Below are 26,287 nucleotides of genomic sequence, written 5' to 3'. Positions count from 1 at the left end.
GAAATGAATGCTAACATAGCATTTGCCTTCCTCATCACTGGCGTGACCTGCAAGTTAACCTTCAGCGTGCTTTGCACAAGGGGATAATGCTATTCAATACCATCATCCCCTCAAAGCTAATCAATAAGCTTCAAGACTTTGGCCTCAACACCTCCTCGTGAAATTGGATCCTCGATTTAATCACTTGCAGACCCCAGTCAATTCAGATTGGCAACAACCTTCCTCCATAATTCTCCATAAATACAAGTGCTCCACAAGGCTGTGTGCTGCATTCCCTACTCTACTAGCTTTGCACTTATGACTGTGTGGCTACGCACAGCTCCAATGTCATATTCAAGTTTGCAGATGCCACCACTGTTGTAGACTGAGTCAAAGATGGTGATGAGTCAGCATATAGAAGGGAAATTGAAAATCTGGCAGAGTGATGCCACAACAACCTCTTCCTCAATAGCAGCAGGACCAAGGAGTTGATTGTCAACTTCAGGAGAAGGAAACCAGAGGTTCATGAGCCAGTCCTCATAAGAGGATCAGAAATAGAGAGTGTCAGCACCTTTAAATTCCTCAGTGTTATCATTTCAGAGGACCTGTCCTGGGCCCAGCACACAAGTGCAATTAGAAAGAAAGCACGGCAGTGCCTCTACTTCCTGGAGTGTGCGAAGATTCAGCATGACATCTAAAACTTTGACAAACTTCTATAGATGTATAGTGGAGTATTTTGACTGGCTGCGTCATAGGCTGGTATGGAAACACCAATGACCTTGAATGGAAATTCCTACAAAAATTAGTTGATATGGCCCAGTCCATCATGGGTTAAACCTCTCTCCCCACACCCCGCCAACCATTGAACACATCTACATAAAACACTGTCACTGTCAAGTAGCATCCGTCATCAGGGAGCCCCATCACCCAGGTCACGCTCTCTTCTCTCTGCTGCCATCAGGAAGGTGGTACAGGAGCCTCAGGACTCACACCACCACGTTCAGGAACAATTATTACCCCTCAACCGTCAAAATCTTGAATCAAAGGGATAACTTCACCTGCCCTATCATTGAAATGTTCCCACAAACTATGGATTCACTTTCAAGAACTCTTCATCTCATGCTTTCGATATTTATTGCTTATTTACTATTATTACTATTTCTTTCTTTTTTCATTTGCACAGTTTGTTGTCTTTTGCACACCAGTTGTAGACGTAATTTGTTGCAGTCTTTCATTAATTCTATAATGATTTTTATTCTATTATGGATTTATTGAGTATGCCTGCAAGAAAAAGAATCTCAGGGTTGTATATGGTGACATATATGCATTTTGATAATAAATTTATTTTGAACTTTGAACACAATTTTAATTATTTGACAATATCTCTGCATTCCTTCTTTCTCCTTAATCAAGCAATAGCTTAATGTCAAATCCTATCTGGCATTGTACACATAAATACACTAGACTAAGCTGAATTTCTCATTCTTGTTGATGGAACAGGTTAGAGACAATTAACCTGCCTGACTGAATTGTTATTCAGAAAAATCCATCAAAAATTGTCTTACCTCAAGCACACATAGTAATTCTTCGACATAGGCTCGCTCAGTTTCGATCAGCTCATTCATTACATGGCTGTGGAATTAGATTGGTCACTTGTTACTAAATAAGCACCACAAGACTGCAAAAGCTATACAAATCTGCAGCCTTGCGTTCCTCTGAAGAACAGTGCCAGCACATCAGACAGTAGTTGTGGTACTTAAGTCTGGCAAGCAGTGCAAGAGACAATATGAAAGTGCAAACTGTGATTGCATAAACTGACCAGCGCACAGTCCTTGGACTTCATCCCACCCCAAGGACACCATCCAAATTGATACTCCAGTATTGTACTGCATGTTACCCTGAGGAAATGTCATTTTTCAGATGAGATTCAAAATCAAGACTTTGCTGTTGTGGATAGAAAAGACCCCATGTTATTATTATAGATTTCATACTGTACAGCACAGTACAGGCCCTTCAGTCCACAATGTTGTGCCGACCCTTAAACCCTGCCTCCCATATAACCCCCCACCTTAAATTCCTCCATATACCTGTCTAATGGTCTCTTAAACTCCACTAGTGTATCTGCATCCGCCACTGACTCAGGCAGTGCATTCCACGCACCAACCACTCTGGATGTGTAGGGCAATTCTGCCTACCTCAAAGGTTCATCAATATTATGGTGTTACCATTAACCATAAGCTTAACAGCGATGATCCCACTACAAGAGCATGACTGTGGCTCACTGGACTGCAATGAATGGTTCACTCTCATTCTCTCAAGACCTGTCATGCACTCATTAAGCTCATCTCAGCAATGTGTTGGAATTCACCTCAAGTTCAAGTTTCATTGTCATTCAACCCTGTACATGAATACAGCCAAGTGAGGCCAAATTGCAAAGCACAGAGCCAACAACTGCATACAGCAAATATAACATAGCAAATATGACAGTTACAAAATAATAATATAAAAATAATAATGATATAGCCCAAATCCCTGAGTGCATTGGTGTGTAGACTGATAATGCATGGAAGTTGTCCTGGAGCCAAACCTCTACAAGGACAGCCCACAGCAGTTCCTCACATTGCACAGTGCAGTTGCAGACGAAGCCAATCTAGCCTATCTTCTCAGGAGCAAACACTGGAGTGCGGCCCCAGCGGGAAGCACCAACCCCTAACCCAGCACAGAATCTAGCAACACTCAACCAGCTCTGGCAATCTTTCCTTGGAGGCATGAGTGCCGTTCACAGGGATGGATGAAAATCCAACATTCAAGGAGTGTGAAGCAACCGAGACTGGTGTTCCAACTACTGAACTCAATGTGAAACTTTACACTTCAAATACCCTGCGGCTATAACATACAGGATTCATAAGAATCATTGAAGCTAATCAGCAAAGTTACCTCTAGTCATGGTCATAGTCATAGTCATACTTTATTGATCCCGGGGGAGATTGGTTTTCGTTACAGTTGCACCATAAGTAATAAATAGTGATAGAACCATAAATAGTTAAATAGTAATATGTAGATTATGCCAGTAAATTATGAAATAAGGCCAGGACCTCTGAGTATCCCATTCCAGTACTGAGAAGGTTGGAACAGAAGTCATGGGAACACCATCTGCTTCAGCCCCCCATTCCGAGTTTTGTACATTACCTCTTGTTAGCGCGTCAACACCATGGAACCTCTAACTATTGCCATCATTGGAACACAATCACCGCAAGGCTCATAGCAATTTGAGGCCAACATACACCATAGTCTCCACATAAAGTGCTTAGGATCAGGTTGTAGGCTAGAGAGTGTGCAACCAATGTTTTGGTCCGCCAAATCCATTTTCCTCTAATTATCCATTGACACTAATCTTATGCTCATCCCATTTATCCTCCCCACATTTCCATCCGCTCCCCCCAAATTCCATCATCTAGGAGCAATTCACAGCAGCCAATTAATCTACCAACATACATGTGGCAATAAATGCAGAGGAACACAGAAAATTCAAACTTCACACAGACATTGGGGGTAAGGGTAGAATCTGGGTCACAAGAACTGCATGTTGTTAACAATGTTCAATGAAATATTACAGGCCACAAATGGACAGTATTTAAAAGCAAGTCATGAGTCAGACATGGACAATGCTCAGAGAAAAGCTATGGATCAGGGGTGGACAGTTAAGGGGCATGTTATAGGTCAAAGACAAAAAGCCTAGGGGTAGGTAACACTACAGAGATGGGAAGTACTTACAATTTTTAAAAATGTTTTTATAGTCATCTCTTACTAATATCAGTTGCTGTTCTCACCTTCTTAACACTGCCAGGTTTACCTCATCATCAGATGAAGAACACTTCCTTCCTTCACCAAGCTCATTCATCTCAGTCTACAGAAAGAAGAAATACCTTTTAATATTTTCCATATCCACTGTAGTACTTATCTGTCAATGATGCAAGTCTCAGGGCACAGAAGTGGGAGATACTAAGACGTTCGGCTCAAGACGCTTTCTGCCCTCCATCTATATCCCTCAGCTTCTTTTTAAATACATCTATCCTATCTCAAGAGAATGAGTTTGTTGAATGCCTAAGAGATGGCTTTTTAGAGCAGTTCGTCATTGAGCCTACTAGGGGATCAGCTATACTGGATTGGATCCAGTTATGTAATGAACTGGAGGTGATTAGGGAGCTTAAGGTAAAAGAACCCTTAGGAACCAGTGATCACAATAAGTTTCAGTGGAGTAAGGGAAATTACAGTGGTATGAGACAGGATGTCAGCAGATCAGCAATGGCGTGTGTTTCAGGGAAAAATGAAGAAGGTGCAGGATAGATGTATTCCAAAAACAAATAAATACTCAAATGGCAAAATAGTACAACAGTTGCTGACAAGGGAAGGTAGGGCTATTGTAAAAGCAAAAGAAAGGGCATATGACAAAGCAAAAATTAGTGGGAAGATAGAGGATTGGGAAGTTTTTAAAAACCTACAGAGAAAAATCATTGGAAGGGAAATGATGAAATATGAAAGCAAGCAATAATATCAAAGTGGATAGTAAAAGTTTTTTCAAGTATGTTAAGAATAAAAGAGAAATAAGAGTTGATATAGGACCTCTAGAAAATGAGACAAGAGAAATAATAACAGGGGACAAGGAGATGGCTGATGAATTAAATGAGTATTTTGCATCAGCCTTCACTGTGGAAGACACTAGCAATATGCCTGTGAAGGAAGAGAAGTGGGTCCAGTTACTGTTACAAGGGAGAAGGTGCTCAAAAAGCTGAAAGACCTAGAGATACATAAGTCACCCAGACCAGAGGAACTGAACCCTAGGGTTCTGAAAGAGGTAGTATTAGAGATTGTGATGGCATTAGAAATGATCTTTAAAAAAAATCATTGGACTCTGGCATGGTGCCAGAGGATTGGAAAATTGCAAATGTTACTCCACTCTTTGAGAAAGGAGGAAGGCAGCAGAAAGGAAATTATAGACCACTTAGCCTGACCTCAGTGATTGGGAAGATGTTAGAGTCAATTGTTAAGGATGAGGTGATGGAGTACTTGGTGACAAAGGACAAGATAGGACAAAGTCAGCATGGTTTCCTTCAGGGTAAATCCTGCCTGACAAACCTGTTGGAATTCTTTGAGGAGATTACAAGTAGGATAATAAAGGGGATGCAGTAGATGTTGTATATTTGGACTTTCAGAAGGCCTTTGACAAAGTGCCACACATGAGGCTGCTTACCAAGTTAAGAGCCCATGGTATTACAGGAAAGTTACTAACACGGTTAGAGCATTGGCTGATTGGTAGGAAGTGGGAATAAAAGTGGGAATAAAAGGATTATTTTCTGGTTGGCTCCCAGTAACTAGTGGTGTTCTGCAGGGGTCGGTGTTGGGACCACTTATTTTTATGCTGTATATAAATGATTTAGATGATGCAATAGATGGCTTTGCTGCCAAGTTTGCAGATGATACAAAGATTGGAGGAGGGGCAGGTAGTGTTGAGGAAACAGCTAGGATGCAGAAGGACTTGGACAAATTAGGAGAATAGGCAAGAAAGTGGCAAATGAAATACAATGTTATAAAATGCATGGTCATGCACTTTAGTAGTAGAAATAAATGTGTGGTCTACTTTCTAAATAGGGTGAAAATCCTGGTATCTGAGATGCAGAGGAACCTGGGAGTCCTTGTGCAGGATACCCTGAAAGTTAACTTGCAGGTTGAGCCGGTGGTGAGAAAGGAAAATGCCATGTTAGCAATCATTTCAAGAGGTCTAGAACACAAGAAGAAGAATATGATGCTGAGGCTTTATAAGGCACTGGTGAGGTCTCAACTTGAGTATTGTGAACAGTTTTGGGCTCCTCATCTTAGAAAAGATGTGCTGGCATTGGAGGGGGTCCAGAGGAGGTTCACAAGGATGATTCCAGAAATGAAAGATAGATAGATAGATAGACAGACAGATACTTTATTGATCCCGAGGGAAACTGGGTTTCATTACAGCTGCACCAACCAAGAACGGAGCATAAGTATAGCAATACAAAAACCACAACAATCAAACAGCAAAATGCAAACTATGCCAAATGGAAATAAGTCCAGGACCAGTCTATTGGCTCAGGGTGTCTGAGTTATCATACGAGGAACACTTGATGGTTCTGGGTCTGTACTCGCTGGAATTCAGAAAGATGAGGAGGGATCTCATCGAAACCTTTCGAATGTTGAAAGGCCTAGACAGAGTAGCTGTGGAAAGGATGTTTTCCATGGTAGGAGAGTCTAGGACAAGAGGACATAGCCTCAGGATAGAGGGGCTCCCTTTCAAAACAGGAATGCGGAAAAATTTCTTTAGCCAAAGGGCGGTGAATTTGTGGAATTTGTTGCCACATACAGCTGTGGAAGCCAGGTCATTGAGTGTATTTAAGGCAGAGATTGATAGGTTCTTGATTAGACATGGCATCAAAGGTTGCGGGGAGAAGGCCAGGAACTGGGGTTGAGGAGGAGATAGAAACAAAGGATCAGCCATGATTGAATGGTGGAGTAGACTCGATGGGCCAGATGGCCTAATTCTGCTCCCATGTGTTATGGTCATATGGTCTATTCATTCCCGCTATGGGATTGAGTTCCATACTCTCATCAGTCATTGAATTTACTAGGTAATGTTGACACCCTCAAGGTGTGCTCTTCTCTATAAGTGAAAACATTCTCTCTGCATCAAGCCTTTCAGAACCATTCATAATTTTAAAGATCTATGTTAGGACATCGTTTACCCTTTCCCTTTCCATTACCACTCTGATTAACGATACTTTCATGATGCTAAAAATTGAGATAAATCCATTTTTGGATTGTAAACTGGACATGCATTCCCTTCCACACCTGCAAATGCCAGAATGTTATTTGTCGTATGGGTCTGCTTTCATGCACTCAATTTTAAAATGTTCACTGTGTGAAAATTTCATGAAGATGTCTATAGGATCATATAACCGTAAGGTGCAGGACAGAATTAAGCCATTTGGCCCATCCAGTTTGCTCCGCCATTCTATTGTGGCTGATTTTTTTTCTCAACACCACTCTTTTGCTTTTTTCCTATATCCCTGAACCCCTTTACCAACCAAGAACCTATCAACCTCTGCCTTCAGTACACCCAATAAATTTCACAGATTCATGACCTTCTGGCTGAAGAAACAGCTCCTCATCTCAGTTTTAAAGGGATGTCCCTTTATTCTGAGGCTGTGTCCTCAGATGTAAGACTCTCCTTATTAATAGAAACATCTTTTCCAAGTCCATTCTATCCAGGCCTTTTAGTATTTGTTACAGCGCACTTTACCCCCAACACATATACCCAAGAAATATCAGTTTGTAGTTAGCCTTGACCTCAGCAGCTTGACTTTCATTAGATATGAGGGACAAAGAGTGGGCTAATGGCAGAGTGGTACAATTTGAAATAATCATGGCGTCTGTCTGGGAAATGGGTACTAACCTAATGAGAAGGATGCCTTACAATTGAAGACAAGTCAAGGGACTTCTCAAATGGTATGGATCCACCTGGTGGTGCTCTGGAATTGAGAGATTGCTCCACTCTCTTCACAGAAACCTATCCTGTTCCTTCCTGATGTCCCAAGTAAAAAACAAAACTGTTTGTCCAGGTAACAAGACATTAAGCACTATTTAATATGAGTACAAACTGCTGATTGACTTATGGAGAATCAGGGTTACAATGAACCTGACTGCAAATTCCACAGCTGGGACACTAGTAGGTAATGATTATTGATCTTGTTGCACTTTGTTGTTCCATTTTTGTTCACTTCTTTATGCAGGGAAGAGGGATTTGGGGGTTGATGACTGTGTGCTTCTGTTCTATTCTTTCTTGGTTTTGTGGCTATCTGAAGAAGAAGAATTTCAGAGTTGTATACTTTGATAATAAATGAACCTTTGAATCTTTGAAGTGACACAACTGAATCTGCAGCTTCCTGGAGAAGTGTAGTCATTGCTCCTTGGAGATGTGTGAGGGTGCAGTGCTAAGGATTCCTGTCTTTCACTACCACTTTGCAGGATAGAATTTCTTGAAGGAACCCCTTAGGAAATAAGCTCTTGATTTCAGAATGTTATGCATAACTACAAACATATTGCAATTGTTTAACCCAAAATAAGAAAACTACAATGGCAGCAACATTTCTCCCTCACATTATATGGGTTTCCCTCAGAAATTCTTCAGGATCTGTTGGAAATTAACAACTTTTTACTTGCACCAGCTGTGGTGAATGGGACTGACCAGTAATAGTGAATGCAGGCTGAGGCAAAAATGATGTCCAGGATTGTAACTCCATATTTGCCTCTGTACAGCATTTATTACAAAGGCTCATTGCCTGCTTTCTTGGGAAATCTAGCTGGCTCAATAAAGACCATCTGAAAACTGGAACTTGGGCAATTGGAGAAAGAGAGAACAACATTTTAATTTGCCTTTGCTGCTGTGATGTGGCAAAACACCAACCAACTATTAAAACGTAATATTTCACACTTCATTAAATTACTCCCAAATCCTCTCACACTGTATCAGAGTAAAGCTCTGCAAATTAAGGACAAGACGTGTTTTACATTCAGAATGGAGATAGTAGATTCCTTGTATTGTTCGACAAGGGGAGGGGAGGTACAAAAAGTAAATCCCTCTTCCATACTTTTCATTTCTATGTCCATATTCTAAAGAATGGATGTTCATCTGGAAGCAAATGAAGAAAAAGCCATCGAGGAAATTGACCACATTCGGTACCACTCCCTTTCATCTAGTCCCACTACAAGCCAAACACTACTCTGGAGTCTGGACCATGACACAGATAATAATTGTAATATCTTTTGAGATTTACTGCAAAGGTGGTTGTACCTTTGAAAGACATCTGTTTTTATTAAGTGGATTAACCTCTGTGACACTTGCTTTGTGGCTAGAATTAGGGTCACTTCCTTTTCTGTGATCTGAAAGATAAAGATGAAGGTTAAATTCAGCACAGTTGTTCCTCCATTGAGCATGTGAACACAAACTATCTGTCTCAGTAGGAAGCAGGGCCCTGGTGGAGAGCAGAGAGAATGGGGCCAGGAGAGCAGCTGGCGTCTGGATGAGATCGGGGCTAGCTGTGCTGCCCAGAATAGGAGCAATATGTCGAACCTCAAACTTGGATATCTGGTATATATGCTTGGCTGAGGAACCAGTAGTGTGAAGCAATCATCCATGTGATTATGTCTGAGTACCTCCAAGTCAGGTTCACACCCAAGTGTCCCTGGACAGGAACCATGTGCAGGGCTTGGATTGGAGACCAGATATGCAACCTAGAGCAGGTACCAGGTGTGCAGCTCGGATGTGTGGTTGCACAACCAGTAACAAGACTTGGAGTGCTGTTCCCAGCTATTGGTTGAGTGTGGGTGGCTGAGGCATGGCTAAACTAGCACCAGACAACTTGTCAGTGACTGGATCGTGGCTGGGACTGGGTGCCTGGGAGCCAAGGATATAGAAAAGTTTGCTCAGAGACGGAGGGTTTGAATGAGTGTGTGGAGGTTCTGTTGAAGAGTGGAAGAAAGTTAGAGTCATGGAGAAGTGGGGAGGAAATGAGGGCGATTTAAAGTGAAGGATCTCAAGTGCTGAAGATATGAGCAACAAAGGGGAACTGGTTGGATTAAGCACTTTCTGTTTCTCCTTCCTAGTTTCATCATGTGCAATATTTTGTTTATTACACAGTTGTGTTTAGGACACAATAAAGAAAGAACACCAGCTAGTGGTTTCTAGTAGTATTTGTCCTTTGATCATTTGGGTGTTCAATGGACCACACCAGGACATGCAGGCTGTCAGCAAGCATGTGTACAGGATCTGGTCATGGCTGTGGGGAGAGTATTCTCCCAGTGTGCTTTAGATTGATTTATTACATTGAGCTGCTGTGTAAATACACACCATTCTTCTTGTTATAATAAAAATGAAAACACTGCAAATACTCAGCAGGTCAGGCCACATCTGTGGTAAGAGAATTACAATTAACATTTTAGGTTAAAGACCCTTCATCAGAACTTTTACGTTTCCACCATCTGCAATATTGTAAAGTTTCATTGTTCTTGCACTTATCGAAATCTGAATCTTTAGTGCCTTGCCCTGCTACAGGTACCATGCAGCCCAGTACTGCCTGTCTCGGGGTGGGTTGTCGGTGGCCCAACCAGCACAGCCCCGGTGCACCTCGGTTAACCAGGGAGGAGGGTGTGTAGGCACCCAGCAAAACCTGTCAAAGGGCGAATGAACTCTTTGTGAGTCAACAGCCACCTACTGTCTGTGTGAGGAGTGGCGCACCACACAGTCTTTCATTTCGCACTGTGTAAGGCAAAGATATGTGTGCCCAACCCCGGCCCCCTAGGCCTGAGTCGACGTAGTAGCAGGAGTAGAATGTTAAAACTCTACTAGTGAGGTACTGGAAATACTGAGTACAAATACCTCATGTTGTATAAATCTGATCACTAACATTCCCTCCCAAGCTGACCCATCTGGACTCAGCTTCGCAGTTAACAGCAGTGCAACTGTGCAAACGTCAAATGCTAACCAGTGCTTCACTGGCTTTGAATTCTTAAGGCAAAAGCTCTGATAAAGCTAAATGGTACCTGTCCTGGAGAGGAGAATGGGAGACCGTGGGATCCCTTCTGGCCGGGGAGCTACTGGTTGTACAGGACGGGTTTGCTTTGCAGCCAGCTTCTTTAGGCTCACTCGTCTCTTTTCAAACATCTGCTCCATTGCCTCCTGCTTTTGGAAGATTTTTAGAACGTGGTTCTGCAAAATGAATGAAAAGACACTATGCTTGTAGGAGAGCACAAAGCCATGGCTGCTGCCTAAAACCTCATATTTCATCCTCACCTTCTTTCCTGCTCAGTTCACTTGCTGTTCCCCTGCCTCAGCTACAATTATGCTCTCCAGGTTTTGACTGCTTTCTCGTCGTCGTGGCTATCCCTCGAGGTCGAGGATGATGGTCTTCATTCTGGAGAAGTGGCCCACAGAGTGGAGACGCCTGTGCGTGTATTTGTTTAACGTGTACTTGATGTTGCACTCCAAGAAGCACACGATACTTCACAAATCAACCAACTGATTCCAATGGCATGGAAACCAAGACGATTGGAGCTGATGGATTTGTTGCAGCCTTCATCTGCCTTCACAGCCGTTGAGTTCAAAGTAACTTTGTCCACCTGTTCCACCGTTGAGGTCTTGGTTGGATTGTTCTTTGTCAGGGACCTCACCCTCGACCTTACCGCCATGGTGACCCTACCAGGAGCATAGCTCCAGAGGGTATCACTCTCGGGATCACAGGACCACACAAGCTTCTCCACCACGACAAGATGACAGTCCACGGAAACTGCTTTCTATCCAATCACACAAATATTCCTTACTGTACAATACCTTCTCTGTACTCAAAGCCTTGTTATAAACTATTTCTTCCCAGAATCAATGCTTGTTGAATAAAATTCCACCCGTACACCATTGCTTAATTTTTTATTACTGACGCTTGAATTAACGATTAGGCCTATGCTTGCTGATATGCTTCTGCTTTGAATGTCTTCAATTATAAAATTATTATCCTGGTTCAGGAACTTTCATAGCCTCATAACCCCTTCCTTTCCAAGCTAACAGGCTAATTAGATCTCTACAATCCAAAAATTTTGGTCTCTTGCTCAATTTTTTATTTTATTTGGAGGCCACACTTCAGGCTTCAAGCTCCCAAATACCCTCCACAACACTCTTCACTTCACCACATCACTACCGCTTTAACACGCTCATTAAATCTTCCTTCTCAGCCAAGACTTTGATTACCCGGAGATACAAGAGACGGCAGATGCCACACTCTGAAGCAATACATAGAATTCAGTGCCTCAGACGGCATCTACGGAGGGTAAAGGAGAGTTGATATTTCAGGTCTAGACTCTTCATCTTGAGTGATAATGAGTCCCTTCATTGATATTGAGTCCATTTCCTCTTCAGTTTTCACACTTGTATTATATCATTTAAGTGGATATCTCACACCCTTCCTCAGTTAGGTTAGGGAGGATTTTATACTTTGTTTTACAACATTCTTAATACAAGCCCACCCTTTATTTCAAGATTACAGTTTGCACCAGAGCTAACAAAAGTCTTCATTAATTAACAAATGATGTAACTTACATGGGTAAAATGAATCAGCATCACCTTGCCCGTTCAGTGGTGTCCTACACCCCAATATACTTACCATAAGGTCACCTCCAAGAATTGCTCCATACTTGGTGCGGATGTTAGTCAAGTCCTCCAGCTTCTGGCCTGTGGCAGTGTCCAAGTACCTTTCTATCTCCTGCAGGGCAGCCTCTGCCCCATCCTGGGACTGACATTTATCGACAGGTTGTGACGCCAGCAGGTAAATCCCAGCATCACACCATTGCATAGCCTGTGGGAATAAGGAGAGAAAAGAACGCTCAGCCCAAGCCCAGAGACCGCTGGTAGATATTCTTGGTTACACAGGAGCATCTCATTAGGAAACATCAAACTGTAAAAGTAAAAGTTCAAAAGAGTGCATTGCAATTCATGGACAAACAGCAGCTAATAAATGTAAATTCATAGGCATCAGTTGTTTCTTGATTGAAACCATTGCTTCAATATCGCTGGAACATTTCTAGCAAATTCAAGGTAAAAATATTCCCATTTCATTACCACAAGGTTACCTCCAAAACTTGTTCCATGCTCGGTACAGATGTTAGTTAGACCCTCCAGCTTTCCATACTTCCTTACTTAGCCGCAGACCAAGATGCTGACAACTGGGATTAGTATAAGGTAGGTACTCGATGGTCAGCAAGGGTATGATAGGGTGAGGGGCCTAGATCTGTGCAGTTTAACTCCGCAGAAGGCAGCAAGGTGGCGTAGTGGTTAGTGTAACACTAATACAGCGGCGGCCGTCCTGGATCATTTTCACTGCTGTCTGTAAGGAGTTTGTACATTCTGCCCTGTGAGCACGTGGATCCCCTCCGGGTGCTCCAGTTTTCTCATGTATCCCAAAGATGTATAGGTTAGCAGGTTACCTGGTCACATCGATGCAATTGGACAACGAGGGCTCGTTGGGCCAGTAGGGCCTGTTACCATGCTGTCTCTCTAAATTTAAAAAAACTGTAATACTTAAAATATTTCAGGCCCATTACCTGTATCTGACTGTCTTGGACTTTCCGGCGAAGTCTTTAATGTAGGGAACGTTCTGGGTGATGCTGCAGCCCCGACAGCGCTGACAGAACTACTAGTGCATTGTTGTCAGCACAACTTAAGGGAGTCAGGGCATGGGTCTGAACCGGTGAGAGGAGTCTGACCCTCAATCCTTGTTTTCCTTCGTCCTGCTTTCCATCCTGCCTCCATCTAAATTACATGCAGGTGGGTTCGGATCAAGAGTGAACACTTTACCCAGTCTCATCCCACTAGGCTTTGAATTCAAAGTCTACAAACTGGCCAATGTTTACACTGGGAGTCCACTCCCACAGTTGTGAATACCTTCCTAGTTTGTGCTCCACCACATTCTTTAGTAGGGAGTTCAAGTCCTTGTAAAGTCTGCGACTGCAGGGAACCTACTTTCCCTGCTTCACCAACAGTTAACTCCAGGAATCCAGGAACAGCTTGTCAGCACAATAGTGTACCTAACAGAGCTGCTACTCCACCGATCTGAGTTCAATCCTGCCCTCCGTGCTGTCTGCATGCAGTCTGCACAATCGCCCTGTGACTGCCCGGCTTTCACCCGGGTGCTGCAATTTCCCAACCCTCCGGTTGGGAGGTTAACTGGCTGCTGTACATTGCCCCCAGTGTGGTGAGGGGGTGGGGGTCGTGAGAGTTAGGAGGAAAATGGGAAGTATGAAATGGCGTAGGGAAGGATGTGTAAGAATGAATGCTTGATGGGCTGAAGGACCTGTTTCTGTGCTCTCTATGACTCTAAGATGGAATCAAATTTAAACACATGAAAGATCATTAAAAAGTATGATTTACATGGGTTTAATGTCTAAATTCCACCATTAAATCAGTGTCACTACACTCTGCTTGCACTTTACAGAACCATATACTGATAAAAGGATTTAAGTTATAATAAAGTATGCTGGACACATCATCTGTATCTTATTGACCTGTAACTTCCTGTGAAATTGTGCCCTTCAGTGTTATTATAATTGCCAAGGGAAGTTCAGCCAGCCTGTCAGTAGAACTTTCTGCCCTTCTGAGAGCTGCTTGAATTCAGAGAATCTGTGGCATCTCTGAGAATGAAAAACCACCTCCAACATACAAACTTTGGCATGAACCCAGAAATATTAAAACATTGGAAATAAATCATTGAACAGACATCGAATTTAGAATGAAAGCTTCACATAGAATTAGAGGAAACATACTGTTAAAAATAATTTTAATTCCATTTTAAACCTGCAAATTACTTCTGTCTCACTTTAAATGTCACCAGTAAAGACTGCAAAAGGGCAGCATGTAGAAGGGCTGGGTAGCACAACCTCCAGGTTTCTGTACTGTGCTATTAGTTGGATACAAAGGTAGTTCTAGACACAGTGATGTCTGTAGCCTTCAGCTCAGCAATATAACATTTTCTACAGAATTGTTTTTTTAGGTCGCATGTGCTGAGGTACAGTGAAAGCTTGCCTTGCATACTGTTCATAGATTAATTTGTTACACAGGCAATTCATTGCCACAAGTGGCTGTGGAATGGTGGAGCAGACTTGATGGGCTGAATAGCCTAATTCTGTTCCTATGTCTTATGGCCTTATGATTGAACCAGTGCAGGCTATTGGTGATATACACCCCTAAGAACCTGAAGTTTGTCTACCTCTCTGACAGAAATATCAGATGCACAGCCACAGAAGAAGGGTAGCCATCTGCAAATTAGTGTGGTTGTTGTCATACCACCATACTCCCAACTCTCCGCCTCCTTCCTGTATTCTGACTCTTCATTTTTTGAGATACGGCAACTACAATGACATCAGCTGCAAACTTGTAGATGGATCTAGGACTAGTAGATCACGTGATGCTACGTCAGAGTTTGGAGTTCAGTTCTGGTGCTGTCCGTAAGAAGTTTATATGTCCTTCTCCTGAGCGTGTGGATTTCCCCCGAGTGCTCCGCTTTCCTCCCACATTCCAAAGATTTCCTGGTAAATAGGTTAATTAGTCATTGTAAATTGTCCTGTGGTTAGACTAGTTGGGTTACTGGCTCATTGGGCCTGTTCCACGCTGTATTTATAAATAAATAAAAATAAACAGTAAGAATGTAATCACCAACTTCCTCCCCACACATCGAAGCTCTGAATGAAGACATCTTCCCATTTGTCTGGGAGTAGATGAGGAACCGTTTTCATAGTTATTCTTCAAAATACATGTGCAGCTTAATTATGTGTATTTAACTTAGATGATGTGGAGAACGGATTCTGAATGATATATGCCAGTAAGTCCACCAATGCTAAATGCTATTCACCTAAAATATTCAACTTGAGCATTTTCCCTTAAATTCAATGCCAGGATTGTAACCTATTTATAATTTTTAACGTAATACATCAGTGAGCATACCTGTTCCAGCTGTAAGTGCAACTCCTTTGATTGATTAAGCAATTCCTTCTTGATTCGTATTCCATTCACTAGATTGTCATAGACACGTCTAAGTTCATTGCACTTGGGGAGTATTGAATCAACAGCATAGTGATTGTCCTCTATCAGCTTATCTCCCTGGACCATCAAGGCCTCAGCTCTGTCCAGTGTTTCCTGTTATAACACAAGCAATTTGAATTCCACAAAGCAATAACTTGGATGTTTTCCTCTAATTCAGCAAGTCAGAAATCAAAAATTAGTTTTTTAAAATTATGTTCTCATATATTGACATATTTCAAATGTATGTTTATGTTTAAGACAGACGTAGAGAGATATTTCATAATCGACAAGGTGAAAGGTTACTGTCAGCTCGCAAGAACACAGAGTTGAGCTTGCAGTCAGATCAGCCATGATCTTATGGAATAGTGAATCAGGCTCAAAGGGCCAAATATCCGACTCCTACTCCTGATTTATACATCTTCACTTGCACAAATAATTAACTCTCCCTTAAATAAACCTGTGGGATTTTGGTCCAAAACAAACTTCTGAAAGGATTTTGAGAAAGCCTACAGAAACATGGTAACTAAACAACGTGATGATAAAAGCATTTTATCTACTAGTTTTCCTGAATGATTTCACTATCAATAAAGTCGGAAATAAGGAAGCAGTGTAACCAATCTGATGAAAACATGAGCCCATGGAAACAATTAATATCTGTGTAAAAGAGACTGTGCAGGGTAACATTCTACATATCTGTCTCCTCCCTCCAATTATTAGCTGAACTTTATGAATTTAAACATCTTTACTTTTTACAGATCCAAAGTTTAAAGTTCATTTATTATCAAAGTACGTATAAAGTATACATCCTTGAGATTCATCTTCTTACAGACAGCCACAAAACAAAGAAACACAGTAGAACCCATTTAAAGAAACTCCCCACACAACAAGGCCATCGGGCATGCTAGAGAAAGAACAAATTCTGCAAATTTCAGCAAAAAGCGAGCAAATAACACACAAAACATTAAATATCAAAATAGCCAAAAGTGAGCCCACAGCTACGGATTGCCGAGGCACAGCCACTGAGTCAGTCAGCTCAGTGCAGCGTCGATGGCTTCAGATCGCAGCTGCGGATCCAGTTTCATACTGAAGCGCTACAACCAAATTGTGCAAATAGTAAAGCGCATTCAGCACTGAGGACATTAAACATCAAAGCACAGCCAAAAGTGAGTTCACAGCCATGTGCCGTGAGCCACTGAGGCAACTGAACGTGGCAGCATGGGACTCAAGATTCCTGCACCTTTTGCTGGCAGTAGCGAGAGGGAGGCCGGTAGACGACACTGAATACCCGTTCGGTTTCTGCTCACGTCCTCGTCAATTTTAAACTTCCTCGATGCTTTAATCGACACACAGTAATCAAGCCAATTACAGGTTTGTACTCCACCATTAGGAATGAATGCAGCGTAAACCCCAGCGACAACAGTAGCAGCACTCTACGCTGAATCTCCCAGGGGATCGCAGAAGCACCAGATTGTTCAGTCGACTCTAGAATACAGTCTTAAGAGGGAAGTTACAGGCTACAATGAATCCCAGTTCAAAAGAAGAAAAAGAATATCCGGCAGTTTTGTAAGCTCTCTGCAAGATGTCGCTGTTGGCCACTGGTGCCACCTTGCCTGGATTATGAATTCAAATCCCACCATATAAATTAATTAATTATATAACCTGGGCTAGAAGCAATAAAGGTGACCAAAAAATGCACAAATTCTTTAAAAATTATCTAGTTCAATGGTGTCCTTCAGGTTTATCTGCAGCTCCAGACTAATAACCACGTGGTTATCTTTTAACTGAGCTCTCACAAGAGGATCTGTTGTACCAAATTGCACAAAAAGATATGATGGGCTAGGTTTTTGAGAAACTACTGGTTCTGCATGCATCAGCCTGCAGTTTCTACTGACATCTCAGTGCTGTCATTGCGATGATGATTGAAATGATGATTGCAGAATTTAGATTAACTGTCAGGATGTTTGGAATTCTTACAAAAGCACAAAAACGACCAGCACCCCAGGAGATTCTCTTATATTTTAACTGCACTCTGGCAAAGGACTTCTTCACTTCAACTTTCTACACTTGTCTAGCATTTATGTTAAGAAACCTATCCAATGAAATTTGCCAAGGTGGAGAAGGAGAACAATGGCTTTGAAAACACAGGCAAGTTGCAGGTTATTTTACATTTTTTAGATCTAATTATCTTTTATAGCAGTGTTGTAACTATATGTTATAACTATGTGGTTTTTGTTAGTTTTTCAGTCTTGGTCTGTCCTGTGTTTCTGTGATATCACATCGGAGGAATAATGTATCATTTCTTAATGCATGCATTACCAAATGACAATAAAAGAGGACTGCGTGTCTTCATAATCTAATAACCTAATAAATGTATCTCATAACAAACAGTGTAATTATCTGTAATTATTGTTCTTACATCTGAGTTATGGAGGGGCCGGTAGAGTTGAGGAAACGGGGTCTGCAGAAGGACTTAGACATATTGGGAGAATGGGAAAAGAAATGGCAGATGCAATGTAATGTAGGCAAGTATATGGTCATGCACTTTGGTAGAAGAAATAAAGGAGTAGACTATTTTCTATGGAGGTGAAAATTTAAAAATTCAAAAGTGCAAAGGCTCTTGGGAGTCCTCGTGCAGGATTCCCTAAAGGTTCATTTGCAGGTGGTAAGGAAGGCAAATACAATGTTAGCATTTGTTTCGAGAGGAGTAGAATATGTAATACTGATACTTCATAAGTCATTGATCAGACTGCACTTGATGTATGATGAGCAGTTTTGGGTCCTTCATCTAAAAATGATGTGCTGCCATTGTAGAGGGTCCAGAGGAATTTCATGCGGATGATTCCAGGAATGAAAGGGTTAACATATGATGGGTGTTTGATGGCTTTGAGCGTGTACTTGCTGGAGTTTAGAAGAATGATTGGGGATCTCATTGAAACCTACCAAATATTGAAAGGCCTAGAGCAGCCTTTTTGCCCTGGAAGAACCCTTGAAATACTTTTCAGGTCTTAGGGAGCCCCTACATAAAATATATTATACCTAGAGCTCACAGTACGTTAGCGTGATCAGTAAGTTGAGAATATAATAATCTAAGAATAATTGTCAATGCTCTTTTGAGTAGAGAATGAATTTTTAGCCAACCTTTCTTGAAAAAAGACAGATAGTAAAGCTTAAAATTACTCTTTAAAATACTCTTTCTTTCTCTTTCATAAATTATAAAAACTCATGAGGCAAACATAATAAATTTCTCAATTCTGATAAGCACACAGAATTCACATTCATCTCATTGAAATGAAATGATTTGTATCCTTGCTCTTGATGCTTGTTAAACAAGAAAAAGCTTGCTCACACATGTTAGAAGTTGAAAACTGCAGCAAAATGTTCATTGCTTTCCTATGAATGGCAGAATACGCTTCTTTCACTGAAATCCAGAACTTGTCCAGGGGCAGATCAGTAAATCTCATCTTGAGTGCACGGTCAGAGTAAAGCTTACAAAGTTCTTCCTCTTTTCTCGAAGTCCGGCTCTCAGGCCGAGCAGCAGATTCAGTGAAAGGGTCCTTCATATAGTCATACACTTGAGTTGAAAGGAAAGAAAAGTACTGCTCAATTTTGTTCTGCAGTTCTTCTAGGTGGTTTCAATAAGACTCAAGACTTTCTGATATCCTTCCTAACTCTCAAGCCCAAGCAACAGTGGAAACATTTCAAGATTTCCTTTTGCAGCATGATTTTTCCAAAGATTCAGTTTCCTTTTAAATCCAAAAATCTTGTCACTTGAAGTCAAAACAGTTTCTCCAGGGCCTTGTAGAGACTTGTTCAACTGGTTCATATGATGAAAAATGTCTGCTAAGTAGGTTAGTTTCTGCAGCCATTCTTCATCTTCAAAGCACTCAGCAAAATCTGGCCTATTACAGTTGAAGTCAGAAGTTTACGTACACCTTAGCCAAATACATTTAAACTCAGTTTTTCACAATTCCTGACATTTAATCCTAGAAAACATTCCCTGTTTTAGGTCAGTTAGGATCACTACTTTATTTTAAGAATGTGAAAAGTCAGAATAATAGTAGAGAGAATGATTTATTTCAGCTTTTATTTCTTTCATCACTTTCCCAGTGGGTCAGAAGTTTATATACACTTTGTTAGTATTTCGTAGCATTGCCTTTAAATTGTTTAACTTGGGTCAAACGTTTTTGGTAGCTTTCCACAAATTTCTCACTGTAATTTGCTGGAATTTTGTTCCATTCCTTCAGACAGAACTGGTGTAACTGAGTCAGGTTTGTAGGCCTCCTTGCTCGCACACACTTTTTCAGTTCTGCCCACAAATTTTCGATCGGATTGAGGTCAGAAAATGATGTCAAGTCTGGTTAATCCTTGGGAGCAATTTCCAAATGTCTGAAGGTTCATTGTTCATCTGTACAAACAATAGTATGCAAGTATAAACCATGGGACAATGCAGTCATCATACTGTTCAGGAAGGAGACCCATTCTGTCTCCTAGAGATGAACGTACTTTGGCGCGAAAAGTGCAGATCAATCCCAGAACAAAAGCAAAGGACCTTGTGAAGATGCTGGAGGAGCTAGGTAGACAAGTATCTATATCCACAGTAAAACGAATCCTATATCAACATAACCTGAAAGGCTGCTCAGCAAGGAAGAAGCCACTGCTCCAAAACCACCATAAAAAAGCCAGACTACAGTTTGCAAGTGCACATGGGGACAAAGATCTTACTTTTTGGAGAAATGTCCTCTGGTCTGATGAAACAAAAATTGAACTGTTTGGCCATAACGACCTTCGTCATGTTTGGAGGAAAAAGGGTAAGGCTTGCAAACCGAAGAAAACCATCCCAACCGTGAAGCATGGGGGTGGCAGCATCATGTTGTGGGGGTGCTTTGCTGCAGGAGGGATGGTGTACTTCACAAAATAGATGGCATCATGAGGAAGGAAAATTATGTGGATAAATTGAAGCAACATCTCAAGACATCAACCAGGAAGTTAAAGCTCAGTCGCAAATGGGTCTTCCAAATGGACAAATGACCCCAAGCATACCTCTAAAGTTGTGGCAAAATTGCTTAAGGACAACAAAGTCAATGTATTAGAGTGGCCATCACAAAGCCCTGACCTCAATCCAATAGAAGATTTCTGGGCAAAACTGAAAAAGCGTGTGCAAGCAAGGAGGCCTACAAACCTGACTCAGTTACACCAGTTCTATCTGGAGGAATGGAACAAAATTCCAGCAACTTACAGTGAAAAGCTTGTGGAAGGCTACCCTAAATGTTTGACCCAAGTTAAACAATTTAAAGGCAATGTTACTAAATACTAATAAGGTGTGTGTAAACTTCTGACCCACTGGGAAAGTGATGAAGGAAATAAAAGCTGAAATAAATTATTCTCTCTACATTCTGACATTTCACATTCTTAAAATAAGGTAGTGATCTTAACTGACTTAAGACAGGGAATGTTTTCTAGGATTAAGTGTCAGGAATTGTGAAAAACTGAGTTTAAATATATTTGGCTAAGATGTATGTAAACTTCTGACTTCAACTGTATACACCAACAGGCTCCAGGACAGCTTCTTCCACCAGGCTGTCAGACTGATTAACTCACGCTGATTTGAGTGTATTTCTGTTACATTGACTGTTCTATTTATTATAAATTATTTTAAATTACTATGATTGCACATTGCACATATAGACGGAGACATAACGTAAAGCTTTTTACACCTCATTTATGTGAAGGATGTAAGAAATAAAGTCAATTCAATTCAATTCAATTCTTGAAAGTACTCCTGCAATTCACCTTTCAGCTCAAACACTCTGTTGAAAACTCTTCCTTTGCTAAGCAATCGGATTTCTGCGTGTAGCAGGAGATTGTTGTGCTCTTTGTCCAGATTTTCACAACTTTTGTGAAACATTCTCGAGTGAACTGCTCTTAAATTTACCTAATAACATGCTTCCCAAGTCCTTCTAGTAACTGTGACTTTATTTTCAAAGGCTTCAAGCTGTTTGTTTTGAGACTGCAATAGCTGTTTAAGTTAATCAGCACTTTTACATGTCATATGGCTGTGATTTGTAGTTAAGTGTCTTTTCAGTGTCGCTGGAAACATTGCTGTATTTGTAAGTTGTTTGCTACAGACTGGGCACAATGGAATAGGACAAATTGGATCACCAGTCCATGTAAAACCCATTGGTAAGTAGCTTTCATTGTAAAGATGGACTTTTTTGTGTCCATTGTTGCACTAGTGCAGTGAAATGACTCCGAAGATTGTAATTCTTCATCACTAACCTTATCAGAATTGTCCATAGACCTAGGCCTAGAATCTTCCTCTTCCATCTCACACCCCCTCTTCAAAAATCACCACACTGGACTGTCTTTAGAATGAAAGTTTTCCTCCAATTTTCTACTACACTGGTAATTCGTTTGCTCCCATAAGTCAGTCGTTGGCGTGTCAGGGCAGGTAATTCAGGAGGAATAGGCTGATGTCATAGCACAAAATGAGCGGGTCCACTCAATGCTCGGAAAACACACTTCATGCTCACCATCAGCCTACTGTCCTCCCCTCCGAGCAATACAGCTCTCATCTATTATCAAAGGCCTCCTCTATCTCGCGTCAAAAATAGAATAAACACAGTCCTACTTCACATTGCCATACTGGGCTGAGAGACCTCTAATGAGGTTGCTAATGGGGCTGCTCAGTCACTACAAGCTACTGCGAGCTTTATTAAAAAAATAAAGAAGTTTTTTTTTAATCACGATCTCTCACGGAACACCTTGCAACCTCTCATGGAACCCTGGCCAAGACAGAGTGGATGCGGAGAGGAGGTTTCCTGTAGTGGGTGAGTCTCAGAATAGAAGGGTATCTATTTAGAATAGACTTAAGGAGGAATTTCTTTCGCCAGAGGATAGTGACTCAGTGTAATTCATTTTCACAGATGGCTGTGGAGGTCATTGTATATATTTAAGATGGAGGTTGAGAGGTTGTTGATTAGTCAGGGTGTTAAAAGTTATAGGGAGAAGGCAAGACTATGGGGTTGAGAGGGATAATAAATCAGCCATGATTGGAATGGCAAAGCAGACTCAATGGGCTGACTGGCCTTATTATGCTCTTATGTCTTATCCACTGGAATGATAAGTGAAGCAAAGTCTTCTCTCTCATAAGAACATAAGAAATAGGAGCAGGAGTAGGCCATCTGGCCTGCCATTCAATAAGATCATGGCTGATCTAGCCATGGACTCATCTCCACCTACCTGCCTTTTCCCCATAACTCTTAATACCCCTACTATGCAAAAAATCTATCCAACATTGTCTTAAATATATTTACTGAGGTAGCCTCCACTGCTTCATTGGGCAGACAGTTTTCAATACCATGGCCCAACGACAGAAGCAATGCAGCAATTCCTAGATTACATTTTTGACAGAACGTAGACCATGATAATGATTACCTGAGATTTTTCTTCAAGGCTGCAAAGCTCCTTGATAATGTGGTTCACATGGGTCGAGCTGTTTCCAATATCAGAAAAAATATAGTACCGTTCTGTTATGATGTCCAAAGCTGCTTTGATCTAAAACAGTGATGACAGAGAGAGAAGATGTATTAGATATCATGTCTTCCAAATCTGATGTGCAACATCTGTTTTATTCCACTGAAAATTTAAATATTGCTGATAATGTTATTGCCAGTGTTTGTTGAAAGTTTTCAAGATGCAGCTTGAATTCTCATTTGGGGTATCTTAAAGTTGTGACTGTTTGCCTAATCTGGCCGACAAGATCCTCTTACTTAAAATGAAGTCTCTCACCATTTCCTTCTTCTCTAAATGACCTATGGACTGATGTCGATATGGCTCCTTAACTTTTAGTACTTGAAAATAGCAACTGAGTAGCATTGTTATTGCTCACTTCCTTTCTTGGCTAATAGTAACAGCTAGAACATTTCCCGCAATATCTTCTCCGCTTCTGCAATATTACCCTTTCTTACCTCATACTTGCAAGCTGCACTCCAAGAACATCACCTGAACATGCAGTATGCTCCATGTGAGTACTGGCAACACCCAGCTCAACCTCACAGTCTCCTCTTTCTGCCCTTCACTACATCATACTGCTTGTCCAACGCCAAACTTTACATTAACAGGATCTGCCTTTATGTTAGAAAGGCCTAAACCATGGTTCTTGGTCTTGCCACAGGATCTGATGTTTAGGCATAAAGTTTATCTCGCTCATTGGCTCCTTTGTGACGTAGAACCAAATCATTCAGAAGCTTAGGATCACATCATACCCAGCCTCTCACTGAGTGTCTCAGCAGAAAACTTTCAAAGTTCATTGCAGTATCTCTTCTCTCCACAATGCCTTACGTTACTGACTCCTGAAAATTATATCTCTGCCTTAGTTATTCCTAGATTTCATTTTTTAAATACTCATGTGAATTGCATCCTCCCTAATACAGATCTTTTACAAAACTCTTTGCCAGCTTCCTAACACCCATCCTTTTCCATTCCTCCATCTTCTAGGCTACATAGTTACCTGTACAACAATGATGCCTTAGTTTTCAAATTCATTCAGGACTACCTCTCTCTTTAGCTCTGTAATTTCTGGTATTCCCACAATGAGACACCATTCACCTCCAGGTCCAGGTACAGTTTCAGTGCCACAATGTGATCTCTATATTTCTTCAAACAAAATGCTGGATGAATTCAGCAGGTCAGGCAGCATCTATGGAAAAAAGTACGGTCGATGTTTTGGGCCGAAACCCTTCAGAAGGACTGGAGAAAAAAAGCTGAGGAGTAAATTTAAAAGGTGGGGGGGAGGGGGAAGAGAAACACCAGGTGATAGGTGAAACCTGGAGGGGGAGGGATGAAGTAAAGAGCTGGGAAGTTTTCTGGTGAAAGAGACCGAAGGCCATGGAAGAAAGGGGAGGTGGGAGGAGCACCAGAGAGAGGTGGTGGATGGGCAAGGAGATAAGGTAAGAGAGGGAAAAGGGGATGGGAAATGGGTGGGGAACTGGTTGGGGGAGCATTACTGGAAGTTTGAGAAGTCAATATTCATGCCATCAGGTTGGAAGCTAACCAAACGGAATATAAGGTGTTGTACCTCCAGCCTAAGTGTGGCCTCATCACGACAGTGGAGGAGGCCGTGGGTGGACATATCAGAATGGAAATGGGAAGTAGAATTAAAATGGGTGGCCACTGGGAGATCCCGCTTATTCTGGCATAGGTACTCGGTGAAGTGGTCTCCCAATTTACGTCGGGTCTCACTGATATACAGAAGGCCACACTGGGAGCACCGAATGCAGACTCACAGGTAAAGTGTTGCCTCATCTGGAAGGACTGTTTGGGGCCCTGGATGGTAGGGATGGAGGAGGTGCAGGGCAGGTGTAGCACTTGTTCCACTTGCAAGGATAAGTGCCAGGAGGGAGATCAGTGGGGAGAGACGAATGGATAAGGGAATCATGTCGGGAGCGATCCCTGTGGAAAACAGAAAGTGGGGGAGAGGGAAAGATATGCTTGGTCGTAGGATCCCGTTAGAGATGGTGGAAGTTTTGGAGAAATTGGTGCTGGACGCAGAGACTGGTGGGGGTGGTAGGTGAGGACAAGAGGAGCCCTATCCCTGGAAAGGTGGCAGGAAGATGGGGTAAGAGCAGATGTGTGAGAAATGGAAGAGGTGCCGTTGAGGGCAGCATTGAGGAAGGGAAGCCCCTTTCTTTGAAAAAGGACCACATCTCCTTCGTTCTCAAATGAAAAGTATCATCCTGAGAGTAGAGGTGGTGGAATTGAGAAAAGGGGAAGATGTTTTTGCAAGTAGTAGGGTGGGACGAGGTGTAGTCCAGGTAGCAGTGAGAGTCTGTGGGTTTGTAATAGACATTAGTGGATAAGCTGTCTCTGGAGATAGAGACAGGGAGATCGAGAGAGGGAGGGAAGGTGTCAGAAATGGACTAGGTAAATTTGAGGGCAGGGTGGAAGTTGGAGGCAAGGTGGATGTAGTCAACAAGTTTAGCACAGGTGCAGAAAGCATCACCAATGCATAAGTGGGATCACCCAGTGGCCGCCCATTTTAATTCCACTTCCCATTCCCATATGTCCATCTGTCATGAAGAGGCCACACTTAAGTTGGAGGAATAACACCTTATAGTCCGTTTGGGTAGCCTCCAACCTGATGACATGAACATTAATTTCTCAAACTTCCGGTGATGCTCCCCAACACCCCCCCACCCTTCTCCATTTCCCATCCCTTTTTCCCTCTCTCACCTTATCTCCTTGGCCACCCATCGCCTCCCTCTAGTCCCTTTTCCCCCTTTTTCTTTCTTCCATGGCTTTCTGTCTCTTCCGCTAATCAACTTTCCAGCTTTTTAGTTCATCCCCTCCCCCTCCAAGTTTCACCTATCATCTGGTGTTTCTCTGTCCCCTCCCCCCATCTGTTAAATCTACTCCTCAGTATTTTTTCTCCAGTCCTGCTGAAGGGTTTCAGCCCAAAACGTTGACTGTACTTTTTCCCATAGATGCTGCCTGGCCTGTTGAGATCCTTCAGCATTTTGTGTGTGTTCTTCAGATTTCAGCATCTGAAGATTTTCTCTTGTTTGTGATTCCATATTTCTTCAGACTGGTCACTAGGACATCATTATAGTAGGTAAGCCTTACAATCTATTACCTTGGTAGAACTTTATTCTAATAAGACCATAAGAC

General features: G+C 41.8%; 1 protein-coding gene across 7 annotated transcripts in view; it reads right to left on the bottom strand.

The window, feature by feature from the left end:
* Window positions 1-26,287, bottom strand: part of mcf2la (mcf.2 cell line derived transforming sequence-like a) — a 240,729-nt gene that overhangs the window by 68,805 nt on the left and 145,637 nt on the right. For all 7 annotated transcript variants that reach the window (XM_072260875.1, XM_072260874.1, XM_072260873.1 and 4 more), the window contains 7 exons: window positions 23,057-23,176; window positions 15,545-15,736; window positions 12,213-12,404; window positions 10,603-10,768; window positions 8,855-8,943; window positions 3,810-3,886; window positions 1,545-1,611 (listed from right to left, as the gene is read on the bottom strand). In XM_072260875.1, the coding sequence (XP_072116976.1) occupies window positions 1,545-1,611; window positions 3,810-3,886; window positions 8,855-8,943; window positions 10,603-10,768; window positions 12,213-12,404; window positions 15,545-15,736; window positions 23,057-23,176 (903 nt within the window). The remainder of the gene's footprint in view (window positions 1-1,544; window positions 1,612-3,809; window positions 3,887-8,854; window positions 8,944-10,602; window positions 10,769-12,212; window positions 12,405-15,544; window positions 15,737-23,056; window positions 23,177-26,287) is intronic.

This window comes from Mobula birostris, chromosome 6, assembly GCF_030028105.1.
Source record: "Mobula birostris isolate sMobBir1 chromosome 6, sMobBir1.hap1, whole genome shotgun sequence".
In the NCBI taxonomy this organism is placed as follows: Eukaryota; Metazoa; Chordata; class Chondrichthyes; order Myliobatiformes; family Myliobatidae; genus Mobula; species Mobula birostris.
Note: the sequence above shows the minus strand (reverse complement) of the source record. Positions and strands in the feature narration are given on the sequence as shown.